The sequence below is a fragment of the Atractosteus spatula genome, chromosome 4 (assembly GCF_055471065.1).
Source record: "Atractosteus spatula isolate fAtrSpa1 chromosome 4, fAtrSpa1.hap1, whole genome shotgun sequence".
Classification (NCBI taxonomy): domain Eukaryota; kingdom Metazoa; phylum Chordata; class Actinopteri; order Semionotiformes; family Lepisosteidae; genus Atractosteus; species Atractosteus spatula.
In genome coordinates this window covers 33,924,931-33,950,482 of record NC_142709.1, presented here as the reverse complement: position 1 = coordinate 33,950,482, position 25,552 = coordinate 33,924,931, and the positions used below count along the sequence as shown (strand labels likewise).

Sequence of the window (25,552 nt, the reverse complement as noted above, 5' to 3'; positions counted from 1 at the left end):
TATTGATTGTTGGGGTGATTCTATACTGTTGGAAAAGATGGTTTGAGAACTGTGGTTTGTACTCCTGTCATTCTTGTGCTTTTTTTCATTTTCAAGGAAAATTTAGAAAACTATTGTAGCAAAATACTCAGTTGATTGTAACACAAAAGGGAAGCATTACTAGTAATTAAAGGTTAAAATGAGTCAAAGATTAGTTACTCTTGACACCATGTTGAGTATAGAAAAAGTTATGAAAGTTAAATAATAAAACTCCCCCACGTGTGGAGAGAATTATGAGCGAGGTTTCGCACCCTTTTGGAAATTTCTGCTAATGCTTATAAAAAATTAATGAGACAAGAGATTAATGGGCAAATATTTATTACACAAAACTACAACCAACATAAAACTAATATTTACAACAGGAGTAAGCTCTGTGGCCCAATTACATGTACTTTAGACTTCCTTACTAGATCTCTAACATTGATCTACTGTAGTATCTTCAGAACTAGAGTTAAGTCTCTGTCTTGACAAAAGTAAGGCTGTTTTTAGAAAATCAGTTATTATCCACTGCTTTAATTGTACTCTAAACTGAGGCTGAAAGGAGGCAGCCTTTGATACCAATAATTCAGAATATAAACAACAAAAATTAAAACAAGAGTAACAGTCGCAGACAGGCATGTTTCTAAACACAAACTTAAATATTTTCACAATTTAACACACAGCTCCTTTGCCTCTATCTAAGTTGTTAGTCTTCAGTGCCCAAGTCCCCAACTCTGTCACTGTTGAAACTGGATGTAGTATTGGCTCTCCTCCCTTCTACTCTCTCCAGCTGCTTTCTTCTGTCTCTTTTGTGGTCTGTCTTCTTTGTGCACCACTGGCCATGGGGGCTCAGCTGACGCAAACTCAGGGGAGCAACATGGTTGAATGCCGACTGTGGTGGCAAACTCTTTCAATGGAACAATCAACTGGTCACGTGGGCAGGAAGTCATGTCACACCAAAAGAGTGTTAGTCTAAATCATACCAAGCACCTGTAAAATCTCTTCGACCAGAATTCACACTGAGCATCTCTAAAGATAGGTATTGCCAATCTACATGGCCACAAGGCCGCCCATTGACATTGGAAAGGAGGAAATATCCTTTAACTCCCCATGACCTTGGACTGATTCCTGGATCATAAACATATCTGGTGATAGTGTTGGACATAGATTAGATTGGGAATGCATTGAGTTTATCTGCCAAACTGTGTGGTGTCTGAACATTAAAGGGGTATGTATACATTTAATAAAGCAGGGACAAAGACTTCATAAGGATCCCTCAGAATTTAAAACTAATTCATTAGAACATAATCATCATTACAGTCCTCTTTACTAGACCCTTTCAGTGCTGCAGGTGGCATGATGACAGTGGTGTATTCACAGTGGTCATCACAGGGCTGCACAAACGTTCTGACCCCCTCTCCATGGTCGATTGTAGCATACAAAACATCCTCTTTCTGTCAGAAGAAAGATTTAAAAAGGAACAATTGAGTGAGGAGAAGGCAGCGGTTAAAAACATCTTCCACTCTAATGAGATTACACCTCAGAGATTACACATCAGCACCTTCTTTTCTCCATGAATGGCAGTATGCTGAGGTCTATTACAGCAAAATCCCCAGCCAATACGCTAGGTTATTTCAAGAAATTCCTGGATGAGATCCTTGGATCTATTTGTTACAAACTACTAAATGGGTTGGATGTGCTGAATGGCCTTGTCTTGTTTGTAGCTCTTCTTATGTTTTTATGCAAAGGATTGTGGGAGTCTGGAACAAGATTATTGTTCTAGACAAGTTATTGAAGCCGAGACCCTGACTTGTTACTGTATGTTAGTAGTACATACCTTTTCCAACATAGACAGTGTATGTTTAAACAATGTGTTCAATATAGACAAGAAAAGGTACAATTTTTTGTGTATTTGTTTAATTGGATTTTGTTTAGCTATTATTATGAGTTAGATGAAGATCAGATCACACTTAGAAGCAATTAGTGCAGGAATACAAATTATTCCACACAAACTTTATCACAACTGTGTGTTTCATATTTTCTACCTACAAAACACAAAAGTGATTAAAAGGTACTGGAGTGCCCATGTTGATTGCTGGGATGACCCTGAATCGGAAGAAGCAGAAAACAAATGGAATGAAATGTAAGTGCTAGTGTGGCCATCAAGACTGTGATATGAATGCAGAGTTGTTAGCGTGTGATGAAAGATTTCAAAACACGCTTCAAGAAAAGCTCACAACTTCTAAGGGAAACTTGCCTTTTGTAATATTTTTATCACAACAGCTTTCCACATTGCAATTAATGATTTGTGTATAAAAATGAAGGCTATGGAACTATAAATATATACATATAAAGATATATTTGTATAAAGAATATACATTTAAGAAAACTTTTGAGGGCTGTATTTGTTGTTTCATTCTTTTTTTTTTGCCTAACACATACACAGTTAGCAGTTAGTATGACAGCTGTGGTCATTACAGTGTTTACACACAGATTAGGACCAAAAGCAGTAGCAAGTGATAGCATTTGAAGCATTATAAAGCTAACAGGAAAGAGGGCCAGACAGACTTCCAGTCTGCCTTTAAGCTAGAGTAAGGACCTTAAGCTTTGGGAAACCTTCCTAATTTTAAAACTAGGCATTTAAATTCCATGAACGCAAACAAATCACAATCCTTTATACTATCACATAGTATCACTAACCTAATAATTAAATAATAAATACTAAATCACTGAATATTTAAAACATATTCATTTTGAATTATTAAGCCTCAGTTCAAGTAAGAACTAAGTTTAAAATTCAAGGAGCAAAACAAAACAGAACTAACATGTTTGCTCTTTTAATTTTTCTAAATTTAACTTCTTATTTTTCAACTACAACTACACAATTTGCAACAAACTCACAACATTAATGACTGTGTTTAGAGGGTTCCATGATACCAATGTAAGCTAGCCAATTAAATGAATGTTCTAATTTTTGTAACAGGCAAATTTAATTTGCAACCTTGATGTATCACCACTGGGATATTAGTCTTACAGTTTTGAAGACTGGATTGTAAACTCTTTACCACTCACATATTTTGTACAGTATAGTTCAAAGTATAGTTTAAATAATTTTTCATTAACTCTTGACGGAAACTCTTCCTAAACTAAGATTCTAAGACCAGTGCTAAACTACAATCTTTTGTGTGCTTGTAAAATACAACATTGAAAAGTGACGAAGCAGCTGAAGCCTTTATTCTGTGAAATTTGAAATTTTATGATAATTATGATAAAATATAACCACAGTCATATGTGATCAGAGCTGTCACCAGTGGAAACCTGATTAGGATAATGATAACCCCAATCTGCAGAAAACCCACACACACAAAAAAAGAGATACAAATGACTTAAGGAAACATGAACACATTATTAACACAGCAACATTTGTGAGCACACAGAGGGCGACTTCTAGATACTTTTGCTTCAGTGAACATGTATTTATTTCTGTGACAAAATTTTTAAAAAGCATATTTAAATCACTCACAGACACAGTGCATGAGTCCCCATGTGTGGGCGCAAGGTGCATAGCCCATTATTCCACCATACAACAAATGCATGCAATGAGCACCTGCTTTTAGGCTTTTTAGTTATTCTATTAATCATTGTTTTGTTTTTTTGCTTTGTGGTTGCTTGTCAGTTATACCACATTGTGAAAAACCAGCTGAATAGTCATTGAGGATTTTCTGTACTTGCATGTCTAAATCATTGTAGATTGCTTAATCTTGGTAGATGTATGACATTTGTTTTTTAGAATTTTTTCCCTTAATCATCCACCACTTACAGACCTACTGTACAACATTGTTGTACTGTACATCGGTCCTTGTAGTTCCACCGGCAGATATTACAGATTCAGACGCTGCAACATATGTAAAGCACTTGCATGCTTTCTAGATCATGTTTGCTGAAAATATTCTCTAGTTTCTCAGTGATGAAACCTAATAGATTTCATTTTGGATGGAACATCTGAGTCAGTTACTTAACATCTATTACTAAGGGATAAGGTCATAAGTTCAGTTTTGCTTTGTGACTCACAAAAAATATAGGCTTAGTTCTTGCAAATGATAAGTTACTAACATGAACTAAAGAGGTGTACATCTTACAAAAAGAATTTGCAGTGTCTCATAATATCTTTAGGAACCAATAATATGCAACACATTTTTCCAGTCTAGAATTGAAAACTTTAGAGGAGTTTACTCTATCTTTCTATCCTTCAGAGTGGGATGAACCTCTGATTATACTTTTGATTTGTTTGATTCATTTTCTGTTATGCCTGAAGAATCTTGGTAAGGAGATGAGGAAGGCAGAAGGCCAAACAAATAGCAGAAAGAACAATAGGACATGGAACAAGTGGAGCTGTGGTTGATCGTGCTTGATTAGGGGATGCGTTCTTATTCCAGGAAAACTCAGTTTCAGACCCATACTCAGTTTCCACGAAAACCATCATTACATCTTTTCACATCAGAGATGTGATGTTTCCTCTCTGGTGGCCTTTGCAACCCACCTGGAACAAAGCTTTTTTGATAATGAAATACTGGTGCTTTCAGATGTTGTGCACCTTACAAAAACTTGGCAACCTATTGCTCTGCTTCCAGTTTAGCTAGGAGAGCTCCACAAATAACTCAAAGCATTTATTTTACTTTGCTGTATGTGCAGTAATTATTGTGGCTAAGGATCTGCAACTGTGGCTGGAAGGTTGCCAGTTCAAATCCTACAGCCGGCAGAGGAATCCTACTCTGTTGGGCCCCTGAGCAAGGCCCTTAACCCCAGCTGCTCCAGGGGCGCCGTATAAATGGCTGACCCTGTGCTCTGACACCAAGTTTCTCTCCCTGTCTGTGTGTCTCATGGAGAGCAAGTTGGGGTATGCGAAAAGATGACTTCTTAATGCAAGAAATTGTATATGGCCAATGAAATGATCTTATCTTATCTTATAAAGCAGAAAGATTTTTAACATTCTACTGTAAAGAAACAAGGAGTGTGGATGTTAAATAGCAGAAGCAAATTCCAAAGTGAATTAAACACTTGCAGCACTGTGATGATGTATTATACTATGGAACCCCTGGTTAAAAAAGGAATCTTCCTTATTTCATAAGGTTTGAAGAGCTTTTATGAAACTATTTCTTGATGTAACACTAAGACTGAGGAATATTTATCTAAACAGAAGCAATGGGAGAGGATGATGGTGGATGCATACAACATTTAGCAAAACTAAATGTTGCTGAAGAGCAAACCTACTGGGCAATCAGAACAATATCAATATCCCTTTCTGCTCAATTTGACTTCATGCATTCCTGTGCTGTCCCCTGGGTGTCTTCTGCAAATTTAGACAGAACTGGCTGAAAAAAAATAGTTATACTCACATTGTTTGCATCTGCAGTACTTCTGTCATTTTCCCCTAAATTGAAAGAAAAGAAAAAAAAACTGTCATAAAAATGAATGTTCAGAGTTGAGAGCAGACCAGCTTAGCATGGAAACAGAACAACAACACAGCTGAGGAAGTTTGTTTTTAATGTAACTTCATTGCAAGAACTCTACTACTTGCATGCTATCTTTGTTACATTAGAGATAGGGATCTGCATTGTAAACATTGCTTGGTGTGGATTGGGAGGTGCTGTGCTTGTTCCTGTTTGGGTGTAAGAGGTGTGTACATACAGTACATCACACCTGACAAGGAACTAATAACATCGGTTAATGCAGCCTGCACTTACAACATTACATAATAAAGACTTTATTTCCCAATTGTCTTCAAACACATGGAACTGACTAGCGAGTAATGCACTTCTTAACACAGGATTAGTTTTAATTAAGATACTATATCTGTAAGATTCTTCCTCAGACAATCAGCAAAGACTGAGCGCCTGGTAACTTCTCAAAAATTATTGGCTCTAGCTTGCCCTTAAGCTATGGCTTCTGTGATCGTCTCTAACTTAAAGCTTTCTTAGACTCCTTACTTGAAGTTTGTGATGTAAGCGCATCTTATATTCATTGAAATCACTGTGCTTTCTGTGAGTGTCCTGTGATCTCGAACAGAAGAAGAGTCTCTGGACAAAACATTAGTGACATCAGATCCACATAGAGATATTTTTTCCAACATTTTTCATGTCACATCTTCAGCTGAATCAATCTTTGCATCTGGACATTCAGGGAGACGAGTGTGGAAACACAGTTTTGCCGCAGTTTTATATATTTTTTAATTTTAGTTTGATTTATTTTTAGTTTTATTTTTGGATTCTTAATGAGGGCAACCAGCTGGAACCAATCTGGACATTTTATGATTTGATAGTTGTCTCACGTTGCTTACACACTTCTCAAATTAATACTTTAAATAACTTATTTCGTTTTTTATTTTTACCAGGTACATCACTGAAGAACAAATTTTCATTCACAACAATGACCTGGATACTCAATTATATATCAGTGCACTGACTGGAGCAGTCTGAATGAACTACGTTTTTCAAATGTATTTCTATTAGCAAACATCTAATGCTCTTTTTTTCTAAACTGTAAGTCAACAGCATGACCGCAGGACCAAATGTATTACCCACAAAGTCTATTCTTAGCTTACTTTCTTAGCAGTACTGTGTATATACTGTATGCTATGTGATTAGCATATATTAGACCAAGATATACAAGAATAATTCAAGACAAAGTTCTATATTAAATACTTTTAGCATAGAGGAATCAAAAATTTGAGACAAACTAGAAACACTTTAGATAAACAAATCACCTGGGTCTAGTGAATTTTCACTATTTGTTCTTTAGGAAACAAGAGTTATGTTATTTATCATTTGTTTAAAAAAATGGTCTAACTGATACTAAAGACAGTTAAAATGCACTGTCTGAAAAATCACTAATTGGGTGTCTATCTATGAAACAAACAACAAAACCAAGCCAGGTAATTAAATTCCAACATGTCAGATGTCTATAGAATTGCAAGTTTTAGAGTCAATAATTAGAACTAGATCTCCTGCATGATCATAGGATTTCAGGGATAGGCAGCAAGAATTTAGAATAGGTAGGTTTTGCTTAATATTGAACAAGCAACATCCTTAATGAATACCAATGGGCCATACTGTGATATGGTATATTTTTTTTTATTTTTGTGAATGCTTTCAATGACGTTGGTCATAAAGGATTAATACTCATAAAACTGGATTTTTAAAATCCTCAAAGGCATTGACAATGTCAACTGTAAGAAGAAGAGCATTTAAAATTGAGAACAGGAGGCAATTCTATATTCTATATATAAAGAAATGGCAGGAACAGATCCTTGGGTGAATTAGCTACTGACTACCAATTAGTTTAGTCCTACAAGGATAAAGGGTTACTGTACTCAGTGTTCATATCATTCTATAGACTTAAATGGCTTGTAGTAAGGAAAATAAATACCTTATTTTACTGTAAAACCAGCAAATTTAAAAAGCAGCAATAACGATATAAGTAATGTACTAAAGCCAAAACAGTCAAAGACAGATTGTGTTCATTTTAATTTTTACATCTAGCTCAAAGCTATTTTTTTTAATTCATGAGGCAATTTAATGAATTCATTCGATCATAATTACACCTATTGCACCATTTAAGATACTGATCAGCAAATAAATTGAAATATTACCTGTGGCATCTTCTTTTGTTTTCCTAAGAAAGAAAAACAGGTATTTTTACAACATATTGTCTCATATTTGGAATATGCATATTAAATTAGGTTTCCAAAAAACAATAAAAAATAGGTTTCATAAGTAGACAAACAAATTAGATATTTGTAAGCAGGGCTGAAATGTATTTATTTGGAATGACTTCTCAATCGAATGTTATTTATGACAATTTGTTACAACTTACTGCGTGAAGTTACAGTACAGTATGTTCTCCCTGTGTTCATGTGGGTTTGCCCTGGGTTCTCCAATTTCCTCCCACAACCCGAAAACACCGGTACATTAACTGAGTTCTGGGAAAACTGGCCCTCAAATGAGTGTGTCTGTCTGCCCTCCAATGAGCTGAAGTCCTGTCCAGGGTGAATCCTGCCTTGTGCCCATTTAATCGGTTGTTCACTTAGTTGGCCTCCATTGCCACTGTTCCCAGATCATTACTCACTGGAAATTATAAGTTACCTGGAAAACCTGGTGGACTATGAACCTCCATGACTAGAAATGATTTTCACTAGTTGTAAAAAGTGGCAGAATGCAAATGCACAGAGGGACACAAACAGTCCTTACAGTAAAACTCAGTTGCTTTCCTGTGAGACATTCAACCTTTTTTAATCGTAAAAGCCCTTTTCAAGAATTCCCTCTCCCTTTAGAAATTACTTTTCCTCCATCTAAACTGAAGTCTATCTTTATCATACTGTATATAAAAATAATGCTGCCACTATTGATTCTATAACAAATATTAAAAGCAGAGCTGGGTCAGAAAGTTGACTTTAAGTTACATTTTAGACTTCCCTTTAATTCTGGTGACCCAGACGATAAATCCTGGACCCCTTGTTGACAGCCCAAGTTTTACTGTTACAAATCAGAGAGCATGTGGTAACTTCGGTCTTAAGCACAAACTCTTTCTGTGCAGCAGAATTTGTTGTCACTTACAAGATCTACTCCATTGTATAAAATGCTTGTATAAAATTTAAATAGCAGATTGCAATTCATGGAATTATTTTTTGGTAATAATTATTGCAAATGGACATTTCCATGTGAGAATACGAGGCAAAAGAATGGATAATAATCAGTGACAATTGATAATGGACTATAAGGAAATTTGTGACAGACATGGTCACAAAATTGCTGGAGGTGAACGTGCTCATTAATTGAGCTTGAGCTTTCAGTTGTGGTCAAGGTCAAAAACAAATATGTGCCGTGATCTCAAATGAAATTAAACCAACAGCTACTGGCCACTTCTCATAGCAACATGAGAAATCCAAGGAGGCCTGCTGTAGCCACAGTTGCTAGAATATTTTCCACTGAGGATCAATAAGTCAAATATACAGTACTGTATGGTATTATGGTATTCTTGCAGTATTACATAAATTGCTGAAACAATTGAAATTACTGTAGTATTGGTGTAAAATCACTATGCTTGTGTTGATCTTCTGTAGTTTAGAATTAAATGCATAAAGCCAGGGGTGGGAGTGACGAGACTTTTACTGCAGTCCTGATAAGAACAGCAAGATGCCTTGTAAATAAGAATTTAACATGTCTGTCTGTACATAAATGTGGTATGTGAGCTATGTTCAAGAGTGCAACAGCAAAGTCATGGATGTTGTTCTGTGAAGTGTGTAATCGAGTACCTCATGCAAATAAATCTTTGTTTTCAAAGAAGGATGGAGCTGGGTATGAGTGCTGGTTATCACGAGTATCTGTATGTTGATGAAACATTAATCTGGACAAACGTTTGCGCTGTAGTGAGTAAGATATGTTCCAGTGTGCTAGGACAGTGTGGAGGGAATATAACATTGCTACAATGTCAGATAATGGAGTTCAGGCATGAAACCCTGTGCTGGAACTGTTCAACAGCCCTTCTGCTACTGTAATATTTTCTGGATACACTGCACAATTACCTTGTTCATCCAAATGCAGGATTTACATTTGTTGTGATCCAGGATAACATAAACAATTGGCATGCATTACACTACAAGACTAGCCTGCAGCACATGGCAGAGTTTACCATGAAGTTCCTGCCAACTTGTACCTCATTTCTCAGCCCTAGAGAGGAATTCTCTCCTGCCTGTAGGTAGAGAGTATAAGATTGCCGGCCTCCTCCTGAGGCCCTCATCAGAATGGAGTGTGATGACATCATAGGGCAGCTGGACCAGGCATGAATTAGACCTTCAAACAAATTTATTCCATGGGGCCTTTCTACCATGGACTTCAGATACCATGTGGAAGAGCATGTGTGGCCTCAAGCTGAAGATCAGAGATTGGCACGCTGTGGTTCACGGTATTTTTGTTTCAATAAGAATATTTGTTAAGTATGAACTCCATAGGGTTTTAGTAAAGTACTTTACTTTTACATGATATTTTTCTCACATTTTGTTCCAAAATTTGTATTTTTCATTGGTTGCAGGGTTTTACTTTTGTTGTTGTTGCAGCAGTGAGGAGTTTGGGATTTTGTGATAAGGAGTTTTGCACAAAAAAAAACAAAACAAGTTATTTACAGTATAAAATGTGCCAAAGCAATGGTAGAAACATTATTTTATAAATCTAAGAGTGAATGGACCAAATGCAAGAAGCCATCACTGTTTTGTGAGCAAAGGGAATGTATTAAGAGTTAACCGTCTCCGAGGACATCATTGGTATTCTGTTGAAAAGTTAAAATTTTAAATTTTATGTTTACAGTTTTCACTACAATGTACAGCTACAACAATCAATTTCTTGCACGTCAAAACATGTCTCACAAAAGTGAAATTAATTAGGGTGCAAACTGGATAGTGACTAACAGAATTTATTCTCTCCTTGCTTCTTGATTTTTATTTCAAATACACGCAGAAATGAGCTGACCTGGGAGTTTTTTTTTTCAGATCTATTTCACAAGGCATCAACCCATCAGTGACGTTCAAACTCTCTAATAGTATGGAGACAAATATTTCAGGGCTTTTATATTCTGACTTGACAATTTTTAAACTGATTTTTATTTAACAACTACTCTAGAGATCCCTCAAAAGTGTATGGATTTGTGTTATTCAACTTGATTAATTTATCATTTAAAAATACTTAGAAAACATTATTTGATGTTTATATACAGTACTGTAGTGCTAGAAAAACCAAAATTGACCCAGATAAAAAGGTTTCAGAGATTTTACTCTGCTGTTTTATGTATTCTGATGTGAAATCTGTCACACGTTGAGTCCTACAGTTCAATGCTGACAGTGGATTTAAACAGCTTCTTTCTCCAGTGCATTTTGCCCTTTTGTTTGCCGACTTTTTTCCATGTCATTGTCCATCCATGCTGCACACAATGCTAACATAGAAGGCATGCAAATATATATCGATATTCTTCTCCTCCCTTGTTTATTTTTCAGTTCTAGAAACATTGTGTGCAACGTAGACCGTAAAGACCGCGGGTGCCCCGTCTCCTTCCAAAATCTATTAAATCTATCTGTCTTTCGCTCGGATTCACTCTTTTATACATTTACACCAGAGTTCGTGGAAGAACAATGTTTCAAGTTCCTTTGTGGGATTCTTTATACCAAATAATCATACCAATAATCTATCACACAGTCATGCTCTTGGTGAGTGAAAGTGCCCTTTTACATGAATACTCTAGTCTATATTATCCTGCAATAACGTGCAATAAAAACAACAACAACAATTATTATAATAAAAATTACCTAATAAATTGTTATACAACTGAAATTCAGGAAAAAGAACTGTGAATAGTCAAAAAAATAATTAAGAGGAAGGCATATAGTTCTTATTACCATGAAGCACAAAAGCTTTTAACTGTGCATATTTTGTTTTTTGTCTGGCAGACATGCAGTGTCACTTGATTCAGATCTTTTACTCAAAAATTAATGACTGGAACAACACCTCTTAAGTACAAAAAAGTGCTGGGCTTTCCTAGCCAGCCCTCGTAAGAGGGTATTCTTCTGCCTAATATGAGTGGTGATGGAGAGGTAATGGAAGAGCACACTGACCTGTTCCTCGCACAGCAGCAGTTTCCCATATCTCAGTCCTCATTCATACCCCAGATGCTCCACCAAGAGAATGATGCATTTATTGTTCAAAGTCTAGAGACTTTATCAATATCAAGCAGGCAAACTTCAGGTGACAGGCAGTCAGGGGATCTGAACTGAAGAGAGATGAACTGAAAGGAAAGAGAAACAGCGCGGTTATAAAGCACTGTCACTTCCTGTAGTCTTCTGCTTCTTTTAGCCGTCTGTGCTATTACTTTTTTTATCCTCCTCTGTGCCTGTTATACTTGCACTGGAACATCTGATGCAATTGAAAAAAAAAAAAAAGCATGAAAAGCATGAAAGTTGATTTACATTGGAAATGTTTTGGAGCTTTGATTGCTATAAATATGAAATTACAGCAAACTTTCTGCACATTTTATTGTCCCACATGAAACTCACATGAAAGAGAATTATGGTTTGCTACAGGTAACATGATATAAAAACAATTTGAATTTGAGCTCTAACCAACAAAACTAATGATTAAAAGTCACTCCGCAGGTTTTATGCATATATACAGTACTAATTATCTATCACAACCAAACTGGTTTAACTGGTCTCCTTTAAATCATCACCTTCTCAACATTTGAAACACAAACTACACATACAAGTGGAAACTACGTGGAAGTGCATTCAAAACTAAGAACTGGAGGTATTTCTTCACAAATGGGGTTTTGGCAATCTGGTACAAGATACCAAGCAATGTTGCTGAAGACAAAAGAGAACAGAAGGAGCTTCTTTAAAGCCATTACCCTGGCTATTTTCAAGAAATGCCTGGATGAGCTATTAACCACCAAATAGGCCAGAGGACTTCTTTTTGCTTGTTTGGTTTTGTTTTTTTCTTATAGAACAATATTGACCACTGAAGCAAGTGATTTGTTCAGTCAAGTAGTTCAGTGCTCACATGAAATGAAAATACCAACACACTTCGGCTCTAAGGAGCCACTTGGCCATTCCTGACTTAAATTAACTACTGAATTTATTAAATTGAACAAAACGTCCATTTAGGGGCAGGTTATTAAACATGCTAAGGAGGCTCTGATCTAATTAATGTGGTTATGTTAAGCACAAAGCACAAAGCGATTCCATTATATTCCATTATATAAAAGGGATCATGTTAAAGTGAAACAAATGCCTGTAAGGTGAGGAATATTTTTTAGAAAAGGCCTTCAATGAAAACATGCACAGCGTTTCCACAGAAAGCATTCCCTAAAAAAAAATTAGCCTCGTCATATTAGAAATATGTACTGTACAGTGAGTATTGAATTTTAAACAAAAATTAAAACAGTTAATTGTTCAATTTTGCCTCTGTTACCTGGGGTAACACAAACCTGACAGGAAAAATGATCTGGACACCTTGAATTCACAGAGCAGATGCCTAGAAATGAGTGGAGCCAAACACAAACAGTGCTTTCTTTCCATATTGTTTGTTTTTTGTGCGGGTATTTCTCTTATTGATTTTGCATGTTATGCATATGCAAAATCCTCCTTTGATATTCCAGAGAAAAAAAAACATAACCGTGATAATGAAAAGTGCAATTGTTCAGCCTTGTAATTCCTGTTTTGTGCCCGGCTTACAAACACGCCGATCTGACAAAGCTGAGCTGTAGTAAAAACCCTGCTCCACTCCCTCTGACCAACACCCCTCTTGTGACTTTCATATTCTTTATCTCCAAAGCAGCTCACCATAAAAAAGTCTAAACAGCGTGTGTGTAAGTTTATTAGGGTGAGGATAAAGGTTGGAACAATTTCCATGAAAGTGTGGATTGTTAAAGATTTTTTGAAGTCTTAATTGGCCATGTATACATTTGTTAGAATTTATTAATATCACATCACAAATCATTTGAAATGTTGGAACTTCATCATAAAATTATACATATCATTTTTCATTCCTGAGAAAACCAAATGAAACTGTGAAGCTGCAGTCTCTGAGATCTCAGGGCCGGGTGAAAGACAAGTTGAGATTCAAGCGCAGGTTCACAGTGGAGCCTCAGGAGTCTTCGGAAAGGCTTGGTGGGAGAGAAGCTAAATGAGAGATGATGAAGTAATAATGCAGGCTGATTGAAAAATGGACATGTATGAAATAATGTGAACCAGAAGAGGCTTGACTGGCTTGAATACAGCTGTTAGAATTGGAGAGGCAGGCTGGAACGAACTCGTCTGGATAATGTAGAGGCTCCCAGCGGAATGGGATTCTCTGGAACAGCAGCAGGGAAAGCTTGGGAGCCGTAGCTTTGGAGGAGACAGCAAAAAATAAAAAGGGCTGAGTGGTTCAGTACTGCAATGCTTGTCACTGAGCACTTAGCTCAATGCCGCAGCACTGAATAAGCAGGGGTAAAGCCTTAAAAAGTCTGCTCAACTGCCTGATTGAGACTGAAAAATGTATGGCCTTTGGGAGATAATAATAATAATTAATAATTGCTTACACTTATATAGCGCTTTTCTGGACACTCCACTCAAAGCGCTTTACAGGTAATGGGGACTCCCCTCCACCACCACCAATGTGCAGCATCCACCTGGATGATGCGATGGCAGCCATAGTGCACCAGAACACTCACAACACATCAGCTATTAGTGGGGAGGAGAGCAAAGTAATGAAGCCAATTCATAGATGCTCCCAAGCAAGTTTGCACAGGGTTGGGAAAGGCTGACAGCCTGTGCAAATGTGCTGGTTGCCTGTGGCAACTAACAAAGCATATATCAATGTCCATACATTTTAAATATTCTATACTAGCTTGTAGCCTGTTAGCAAAATTCATGAGAGCAGCTCTGTCATGTCCAGTCTCCTTGCTAAAGAGAGACGGAAAGTTTTCCAATAAAGCCTTGTTCTCTGTCTTTTTAATGCAAATATTATGGTTGTAACGTCTCAGAACTTATAGAACACAGTTGTGTTATAGTACGAATACATATTTTTTTATTTCTGAGCTTCCTGGCTGACACTTACGTCAACAGCTGCTTTTGCAAAGCAGCACAGAAGCTTATGTTGCATTTTTAATAAAATAAAAAGTACAACAAATAGGAGCATAAAGTTTGCAAAGAAGAGGACACATTTGGCCCATCGAGCTTGTAAAAGTTTTACCACTCAATTGATACAAGGATTTTAACCAGTTTCTTGAAAAAAGTGATAGTATTGGCTTTAACAATGTAGTAGCTTGTTCCAGACTTCCACAACCCTTTATGTCAAGACATGTCTCCTGGTCTCCATTTTACATGCTGCCTCTTCTCTTCCAATTGTGTCCTTTGATTTGTATTTCATTCTTAAATCTGAAGAAGACCATTTTGTTTACATATCAAATTCCCTAGATGTATCTGAATACTTGAATCAAGGGTCTCTTCTGGTCTTCCCTGTTCAAGACTAAAAAGTACCCCCTCCAAACAGGAAATTCAATTGAAATCAGGAATGTATCTGGTTGATATTCTCTGGACACCACTTACTGCAGCATAGTGACTCCAACATACTGCAATATGTGATGTGGAAATGGATATGTAGCAATTCTATTTATATTGAGTTTTTTTTTATTGCACTATTATCATGTAACCATACTCTATTCTTTTAATTTTGTGATTTTTATTTTCATTGCCCCCCTGGTGAGCTCACAGAAAAGACATTTCATTGCCAGCAATTACTGCTGCACGCTGTATTGTTGTGCATTTGATAAATAAACTTTAATTGATTGATTGATCCAGAAGAAAGATTTCCCTCTACTGGTCCAAAAGCTCCAACTTACAGCAGCAAGCTGGTTTTCCTAGGGCCGTATAACACTATTTATAAACAATAATAGAGGGTTTTTCACAGCTTTTTACTCTAGTGCAGAATTTGCTCTTCATTTGCTAAAATTGTTCATCAAAGAATGATGCTGCCAATCAAACTGAAGAGGAAAAAAAGGTGTAGGAAGTCATGTTTTTCCATATTCAAACATAGTAATGGGTTTTGAAATAGAAGCAAATTTCCCTGGAGCATAGTGTTACGATAGCGGCCCTAACAGGATGGTGAATCGTCGTATTGCCATGTTCTAGGACTGGCATCCGCAGTGAAATGAATAACAAAAGCAATGTATCTTATCACAAAACATAGTGTAAAAAAATTGTAAAACTGTAAAATCACTTTGCAAATGAATGCATATATGCAAAAGCAAAAAATAATATACTTTAGCTGTCACTCAAAAAGACACCTCTGGTCCTTATGCTTGCTAAGACCAATTAATGAAACCCCTCGAGTACAGTTCATTGTTACCCCCAAAACACAGTGCATAGGGTGCTGGTTAGCACTGTAAATGAGCATCATCTTAGTCTATTCTCTCTCCATCAAATCTTTTAGACTGGAAGTGCGACAGTGCCCTACCACATTTAAACGAGCCTATACATTTACTCTGTTTACTCCTATTTACTCTGCTCTCCTCTCCACTAAGAGCTGATGTGTGGTGAGCGTTCTGGCGCACTATGGCTGCCGTCCCATCATCCAGGTGGGGCTGCACATTGGTGGTGGTGGAGGGGAGTCCCATCACCTGTAAAGCGCTTTGACTGGAGTGTCCAGAAAAGTGCTATATAAGTGTAAGCAATTATTATTAATTATAAACAGGTCTTTTCCAATGTCCACATTCTGTCTCCCCAAGGTGCAAATGTTAGCTTTCAGCCTGCACAGATCCTGCATGATTTACTATTCAAGTTACCTGGCGCTGCCATGTTTGTGTCTCCTCTATTTTGTGCCTGGTGTTTTGCCGACCATATGTTGTTTAGGTCATGTACTTAACAAAGGCATAATAAAAGGTAACATAAATGTCACGGTATTCAGGATGGTCATTTTCACATGACAAGACACATGTAACAACATGATCGTCTGGAAAAAAAGCACAGTGGATGTAACTGGATATGTGATGAATTGCGTCACAAAGTTTTTTTGTTGAAGGTCAGACATATAAATTAATACAAATTTCAAATCCCTGAGGTTTCTGAATAGGTTTCAATCCATGTCGAAATGTTTTAAACCACAGCACTTTTCTAGAAACAGGAAATCAGTAACCACTTCTGTGAACAAACCCCTCTCTTGCATTTGACCATGACTTAAGTGGAAAGCACGTACCATAATGTCTGACTATGCAAGCAATGAGCTGCTACTGTAGGTCTATCCTAGCGACGTGCAGCCCAGAATCCAACCGGGTAGTTTTTATTTACGTTTAGCTAATGTTTTGTCAGATGGAATAACTTGTTTAATATACTTTAAAGCCTTAGATAAAAACTAAATTTCTTTAAAATTGAAAAAGAACCCCTGAAATACGTGGACTGAACAAATATGCAAAGAAATGAATGACCTACTTTTAAAAATGTTGATGAAAGTAAGATTTAATATTATGGCTTTGGTATGTTTATATTACTGCAGATAAACTTAAGGGTGCAATGTCCACAGCCACTCATAATTTATGTTTGCAGCTCTGCTTTAAACAGGCACGTAAAAATTCGCTTTCAAACTTAAGACTTCTATTCTTCAGACTACGGTAAATTGGCTGTTTAATTTACGGCAAAATAAACAACGAACATTGCCTTGAAAACTCGTAAATGTATGATCTTCATTTCTAATTCTCAACACAGTAATGCTGGCACACATTAATCATTCATACTTCGCGTCAAAGTTCATGTGAATCTCTGAAGTTGCGCAATCTCGCCTGCGAGGTCAGGGAAGAAGGGGAACTGTTTCACTTTCAGTGACACTGAAAGCCTGTCTTCTCTGGCTGCCGGGCAGCAGAAAGAACCGTCCACAGTGACACAAGGACTGCCCAGTCCCTCACAGCCTCTTGGCATCTCGTCACGACTCACCCGAGATGTACCCCACACACCCCAAATATTTTCACCCGCTAACCTGCACTCTGCTCAGTGGTTACTTCTTCAGTGCAATCAACGATCACCGATCCACACATTTGCCATTTGATGGAAGTGGTTTTAACTCTGCTCTACAGCGACACTGCGGTTCTAAATATGTTCATCCCTGATTGTTTTGTATTTCCTTTTGTAGTTTTACTTTTTACAGTATTTGAGTATGTATTTACTGTATTACTGCATATTCTAGAAATCACTAGATAAGGGCGTCTGCTAAGCAGAGAATTATGTAATGAAATTATTTAATTATTTAATAATGTGATCGTCATGTTGTTTTGCGGGGCGTCGCCTCTATCATGAAATAAAAAAGTCCAAATGTTGTTGTTTTTCATTTACTGCCTTACAGGGTCCGTCCTCAGCAGCAAGCTTTTCTGTGGTTTCCCAACTTTACCCCCTTCCTCTGACTTCGCAAGTCTCCAATATACTTACAGCGCCATCATATGGGCTGAGGGGATGTCACAGTTCTAAGAACCTCAGATGCTCTCTGGCTTCTTATTGTTTTTCAAATTACGTGGTTTTCATCACTTTATCACTTTTAATTTTCAAATAAAGATAAACTCCATAGTTAAAATATTTCTGTACAGCAATGTTGGCAGCCAATTAGAACTTTTTTTTCAGATTTGTAGTAATAAATCGTAGTATTCAAAGAGCACTCTGTCCCGAAGGTTCCCAAAGGGCTTTGCACATAGGAGTGGACCCCCATTATCCACCACTGTAGTGCAGCCCCACCTGACTGATGTGCAGCGGTCATTCTGCACCAGCAGCCCCATTGCACAGCGGATCAGAGGGAGGAGAGAGAAACTGCTGCACATGATTTAGGAGGGATCTTTCGGTAGGACAGGTTCAAACAAATATTAAATTTTTAAAAACAAAAAATTAAATGCTACTAATGCATGCGTCAACATGCACTGCTTAGCAATATGCACAGATCGGAATTTCAAAAGCCAAAATATGCATGAAACAATTGAGTGACACAGGTGACATTGTTTCCCTCCGTCCTAATGAAAGTAGTATAATACTAATACTAATAAGTGTAATAATTGCTTACACTTATATAGCACTTTTAAGAAAGAGGTGTTAGTAAGGCCAGCAGGGGGCGCTCACCCTGCGGTCCAGGTGGGTCCTAATGCCCCAGTATAGTGACGGGGACACTATACTGTAAATAAGCGCCGTCCTTTGGATGAGACGTAAAACCGAGGTCCTGACTCTCTGTGGTCATTAAAAATCCCAGGGTGTTTCTCGAAAAGAGTAGGGGTGTAACCCCGGCGTCCTGGCCAAATTTCCCATGCCTCCTGATAATCCCCCTCTATGAATTGGCTACATTACTTTGTTCTCCTCCCACTCCGACGGCAGGCGGAGCGACGCGCCGGTTGGAGTATTTCTCGGTCGCAGTTAATGGCAACGTCAGCTCAAAGATTTGGTTCAAACCATCATATAGAGACTGGTGTGCTGACAAGCGGACCCTGCTGAAGCGGGATTAACGCTAGGAGATATAGCACTTTTCTGGAGACTCTATTAAAAGTGTTTTACAGGTGTAGCCCCACTTGGATGATGGGACAGCACCTAAAGTGCGCCATCCTGCTCACTACACACAAGCTATCAGTGGGGAGGAGAACAGAGTGATGAAGTCAGTTCATAGACTGGGATTATTAGGAGGCCATGATTAGTAAAGGCCAGGGGGAAATTTGGCCAGGATACCAGGTAAGCAACCCCTATTCTTTTGGAGAAACTCTCTGGCCATGGAGAGTCATGACCTCGGTTTTACGTCTCATCTGAAGGATGGCAACTTTTTTTTACAGTAATCTGTCCCCCTAATGGGGCATTAGGACCCACACCAAAAACAGGGCAAGCGCCCACTACTGGTCCCACTATCACCTCTATAAACTCTATAAACTCATATAAATATGAGTTTTAATGTACAGTGCAACTTGTTTTGATAGGACCATTTTCCTTATTTGGTTGAGTAAATCTAACATTCATAATAAATGTATTGTATTATATTTATGTTTATTGTATTATATTAACAGACACCACAGTTATGAATGGGAGGATATTAGATTGCTTTGTTTTTAAGAGACTTTCAACACTGAAGGCTTGAACTTTGTAGGTTAAAAGAACAGACCAATGTGTCAAGTCTCAGCCCTGCTTACACAAAATCCTTTAATAAGAAACACTATTCCTTCCTACTGTGTAAATCTGACTGGCATGGAGTCCTGACCCATAATGAGTGCATTTTGAATAGACACCTACAGTTGTACGTGACATCTCAGGAACAGCTGAAAAGTAGGGATAACATTCTTTAAGAATTGCTACTTGCTACTCATAAGTGGCATGGTCACTCATAAACTCACATTCCTGGTAATATCATAATGTGACCATAGCTGGACTCTGACTATAAAATGTGCTGTAACACTGATTATAATTAGAGACACTGCAGAGGTACACCTTGTGCGTGTCTTCTTCCAGTGTTCTCCAGAAATGGCCGTTTTCATCACAAATTAAACTTTTCTCGAACTTTCACTTAACTGTGCTGTGATTCCTTGCATTTGTATATTTCTTTTGTTGTGATCATAAGGTGCTCTTCAGCCAGTATAATATTTCACTCTTTTCCTCTGCACATTCTATCCTTGGTGCAAACAGATAAAATGTTCTGGAACTAAGCTCTTCTACGGATGCTGCTATTTCTGGAGACTTAAATTGAAGGTAATAATAAAGATTTGGTCAGGACCTCAGTTTTACATCTCATCCAAAGGACAGCACCTTTCCACAGTACACTGTCCCTGTCACTATACTGGGGCATTACAACCCACATAGACCACAGGGCAAGCACCCCCTACTGCCCCCTCTAATACCTGCTCCAGCAGCAACCTTAGTTTTTCCCAGATCTCCCATCCAGGGACTGGCCAGCTTACACCTGCTTAGCTTTAGTGGGCTGGTAGTTCTGAGTTACAGGGTGACATGGCTGAGAGCAAGACAAAAATGTATTTAGAGGTTGGGACATAAGTAGTTTTTGAAACCTTTTCTCTATATAAGACTTCTTTATTGTCTTTAATTTGGTCACAAAATTAGGCTGTCACATGTAATCCCTGTTAATCTGTTCATATTTGTGTTATGACCACTACAAGAAGGCAAATATGTTATTACATATTAAATAATTGAAAATATTTCATGCTCTTATTTTCATGGCTAATTAATTATTTAATAAAAACATTAACCTTTATTTAAACAAATAATTAACAAGGGAAATTATTTTTTTTCCATATTGCACTGAAATTGACACTTGGATATGAAATATCAGAGTCTGTTCAAATGCATTTTTTGTAAATGAACAAGTAATACTGTAGGTTTATTCCATGCTGAACAGAGAAGAAAGAAAACACAACGTTTTGGCCATGGAGCCTTCTTCAGGTGTGGCTCCACGGCCAAAACATTGTGTTTTGTTTGTTCTCTTTTCAGCATGGAATAAACCTATTACTTGTTCCTTTGCAGCCTATGCATGCTGACGCGGTGACCCACCTGAGCAATTTTTGTAAACGTCTTGTTTAGTTTGCTGTTAAAAATGGAGAACTGACATTAGAGATACTTTTGCAATTCCCTGTTCAGAAAAATATTTCTTATAGAATTTCAGTTAGTGAGTGTCACTGTGGAGAAGGACCCGTCTCTGTTTGAACTGAACATCTAATGAGGCAGTGTTAGAAAAATGGAAAATCAAGAGGAACAGAGGGACAGAGTATTGGGTGTCTTTCCAGTTTGAGCTGAATGAAGCAGAAATACTTGTGGAGACTCCAGAGTAACAATAATGATGACGAATTCTCTTCAAATATCATACTTTCAGAGTTCTGATGAAGGAAGTTACAGGTGTAAGAATACTGGCACCAGTGGGACTGAAACACAGTATGACTAGTGTCTAATGGCACACGTTATCTGGTATTTGCATTATACAAAGTAGTGAGGTGCTATAGGTGAATAGCAGAAAGCATAGCTTCAGAAATTATTTTAGTTCCAAGAGAAGGCACTGGTTTTTACAGCACTGTTCTGCGTGATGGTTCTGGAGAGGTATCAGATGGACACTGGTCTTGGTCTTCTTTTGAATAGATTTTAAACATGTTAAAGTAGCTGACTGGTATGGTCCACAGGATAGATTCACAGCTTTCATTCAAAGAATCTGGTGTTTAGAGATGACAGTCCTTAAAACAGCTGTGTTCAGTGACTGAGTTCAGAACTCTAAAAAAATGTAAACAGAAGTTGAAGTAAGAAGATTAAAGTGATACAAATAATTAACACTCCATGTGAAGATAATTTAAACACAATAGTATAATGCCATGTGCTGCTCAGCATCAGTACATGCTACCTCTATTTATGAGATAGGAGTGTTGCATGTTTATTTTGAAGAAATTGAAAATTAGATTTATGGTAAATTACTTAAACCTTGTAACTGGACTCCAGATATTCATGTACTTATTTTAGTAGGAGACCTCCATCCTGTGACCCCTCTGGAATACTCCACTGAGCAGCACATCCAGCTGCCAGAGCTGATAATGACCAGATGTTCAGATGTCCAATCATGGAAATAGTCCTCTGGAGGAAATCTGGTGGGTCTCTTCAATACAAACTGAAAGGCCAAGAGAAGAGTCAGCTGGCTCAGAAAATACAGTAGGAAGCTGGGGCCTAGAGTTCCTGAACCATAAATACACTATGAGGCAGAAGAGGAATACAGAAAGAGGAGACATAATATTCACAATTGAATGAATAGAGATCTCTAGCAAATGCAATTTTCTCAAAAGTTTTCATTCTGTTGGATTCTATTTGTCTATGTGTGTACACATGTGGGCTGGAAATACATTTCATTAGAGTGCAATACAGAAATGACTTTAGAAACCTGAAAAGTGAACACCTAGTGGACAATGGTGAACATGAGTTGACGACACCGATCACATCATTTCATTTTGGAACTGAATTTTTTTCAAGACCTTTTATTATTATAATTTCAATTCTACCCCCTTTATCTCAAGCTTAATCAGCTGACTAGAAAACTAGATACATTGAGTAAATACTGTATATTTATTGATAGACATGGTGATGATAGTTTTTTTAATGTGGTAGGAGTGGAAGATTGCTCAGGCTGGGTGAGAAGGCTGGCTTGCCTTTCCCAGAATGCCTGCCCTGTGCCTCGCTTCTCTGAGTGTTGAGGATGCAGGTGTAGTTGCTGCCCTTTGCTGGAGTTTGGCTGACCGTTAGAGAGGTCTCCAATTCTCTTTGGGGTCCCACTGACGTTGCTTAGAGAGTCAGCAGGTATATGTTTGCCTTCATAGACTGCTATTGAATTTTGCTGGAGTAAAAAGGAGAAGCTGAAATGTCTTCTGCTGTGCTCAAGATGATTGCAGTACATAGGCATATGCACTATAGTTTTAGAAAGAAAAATGTGCGTTTCTGATTATCTGCCAATTTTAAGTTGTTTAGAGTTCATAGACACCACAGGTGGTGCTCAGATACTTGTCTGAATCAACAGGGTTCACAGCATCTTAAACAGCAACCTCTTGTATCATTCATGATAACAGATTATTATTATTATAAAGTTCTATGAACTAAAATCATTTTATGTTGTTACTTGTATATATTTATAATATAATCATATAATCTCCCCAGGACCATTTACATTTGTGGAGATTTCAGGGGACAGTACATTTGGAGTAGTGACTCTGGATAACAGACTGGAGGGCTATGGGCTTGAATTGCAGGCAGATCACTGTTACTGCTGTCAGTAAAAGCATTTCACTCAGATGGAATAAAATTAAATGTCCTGCTGCATTATATGAGTCCTGAGTCTTTGTAAATGAAACTTTGTTCTCAGTTTCTATTGCTTGTTATACAATAGATTAAAATTAATCTAGTACATTCAGTGGTGAAACCATTAGAAGGATCTGAAATAATTAAATAGGATCAAAACCTATAAACTTGATTTTTTATAGTATAGTATATATGGAGATTTTATAGTATACAGTATGCATGGCAGATGATGTTCATGATGTTCAAGTCTATCTCTTACTAGAGAGTCTAGTTCAAGTCTATCTCTTACTTTGCAGTAATCAGTGGTTCTGTGGCATCAAGGGTTATTTTTGTTAATGCATTTCCCGTTTCAAGTCAGAGGCACTGTTTGTTTTTTTACAGATCTGAGACACTGCAGTGATACACACCAAGAACATTAATGTTGTTTTTTTATGGATTCTCACATCACCGTTTAGGAGCAGCATGGTAAACTACTTCTTCTCTGAGGATACTTGTTTTATGGGTCACTATCAGAGTAATTCTTTGTTCATCATAGACTCAAATAAATCAAGATCATTTAGTGCTTTTAATTTAAGGGTATGAATGTTTAATAGTATGTTTAATAGAATGTTTAATAATGTTTAACAGGCAAAACCCAATGTGAGAGGGTCTGGTATGGGTATAACACCTTGGAAGTAATTATATTATATCTACACATTTGTAGACAATTTCTGTCAGTTCCCCACAAATTATGCTTTTTTTCTCTTTCACCCGTCAGTGTTTCAGCAGACTAATATTTTCAATAAAGTGATACAAATAAAGAGCTGTCATGCCTAAAGGAATACCTAATGAGTTTTATTATATAAGAGTGCTTTCTTATTGATTTGGAAATTCTGTTTTCCTTTATTGTGGAATCTATAAGGTAGAAATCTCTATTTTAGTGGTGCACTGTACAGTAAGAATAGGTACATTTGTTGGCCATTCATTTGTGAGCATTCATTTGGGGAGGGAGACTTAGTCCTGGTTGGGATCTGTTTTATTTTATAGAAAACAGGTTCCTTTCTTGGCCTATTTTATGTCTAGATGTTTAATGTTTAGAGTATAGGGACAGACTAGTAGGCTAGTATAGGCTAGTATTTTGTAGTCTGCTGTAGACGTGCTGCATTACACTCTGTAATCCCCAACTGTAGAAAATTTCATCTTTCTAATTTGCTTGCATTGTAGGAGGGTGTCAGGACCTGATTTAATAATCTCCAAAATTTTAACTTAACACCCCCAGGTTTGTTACAATACTAATGTGTTTATGCTAATGAACACATTATACCAGATACTAGTACAATTATACTAGAACAATTAACTCTAATGAATTAATGGAGGAGGTACTATTTGAATCTTCTTTAGCAACGCATTTTTATGGAAATGAAGCACTTCTAGTTATCGACATATAATAGTACGCATGCTATATGCGCAGAAAAAGGATGCAAAAAGCCCAGCAACCTGAATTATTAAAACCAAGAGTATAGCTGTCATAATATGGCCTAAGGTTTGCATGCACCAGTCCAAGCCCAGGGGTGATGAGACATCTACCATGTCACAGGTGGTTCAAGGTGGAGCTCCCTTGGATATCCCCAGTGCAGAGAAACTGAACACCACAAGATCAGGCACACACAGCACCCTTTGGGAATGGGGTCGCTGAGGGGATATTTTTCAACAAAAACACCCAGATGTAGCTTTGGAAAGGAGAAGTGTGACAGTGAGACAGATTTATTTGACATGTTAAAAATTATTTTTGTAAATAATGTAAAAAAAATGTAAAGCAATCCCAAAAGTACTGATATTTTTGCTTTCCAGTCCAATTTGTATTTCTAATCGTGAGATCAACATGAATGAAAATACAATAGATAATGTGTTCTATTTTCAGGTAATCACATGCACAGCTTTGATCTTTTCAGAACACAAACGGGCTTTGTCTTCAATCCAGTGTTTTCAAGTGGCCAGGGAAATTTCAGAGTGCAAAAGCCAGCATTTCTTTGCATATTCCTTTAAGGAAATAACTGCATGAAAACCTGCAGCCCCTTGAGATCACCAAACCCCTTGTGCAATCATTTGAGATGCTTTTTCAAGCTTTTGCTGGGAAATCTTGCAAACTTACAGAATGTTCTGATATCAGTTTTGTCTTAAGCATTTAAATGCGGTCAGTCTGCA

The 25,552-nt window shown here is 37.4% G+C and overlaps 1 protein-coding gene across 1 annotated transcript; it reads right to left on the bottom strand.

Annotated features, from left to right (window-relative positions):
- Nucleotides 1-340: 340 nt before the first annotated feature.
- Nucleotides 341-17,614, bottom strand: LOC148836132 (uncharacterized). Its single transcript, XM_088914657.1, has 5 exons — nucleotides 17,565-17,614; nucleotides 11,675-11,844; nucleotides 7,667-7,689; nucleotides 5,415-5,449; nucleotides 341-1,472 (listed from the first exon to the last, which is right to left on the bottom strand). Exons 2-5 carry the CDS (start codon nucleotides 11,701-11,703, stop codon nucleotides 1,308-1,310), a joined length of 252 nt encoding a protein of 83 aa, XP_088770783.1. The 5' UTR covers nucleotides 11,704-11,844; nucleotides 17,565-17,614; the 3' UTR covers nucleotides 341-1,307.
- Nucleotides 17,615-25,552: the final 7,938 nt, after the last annotated feature.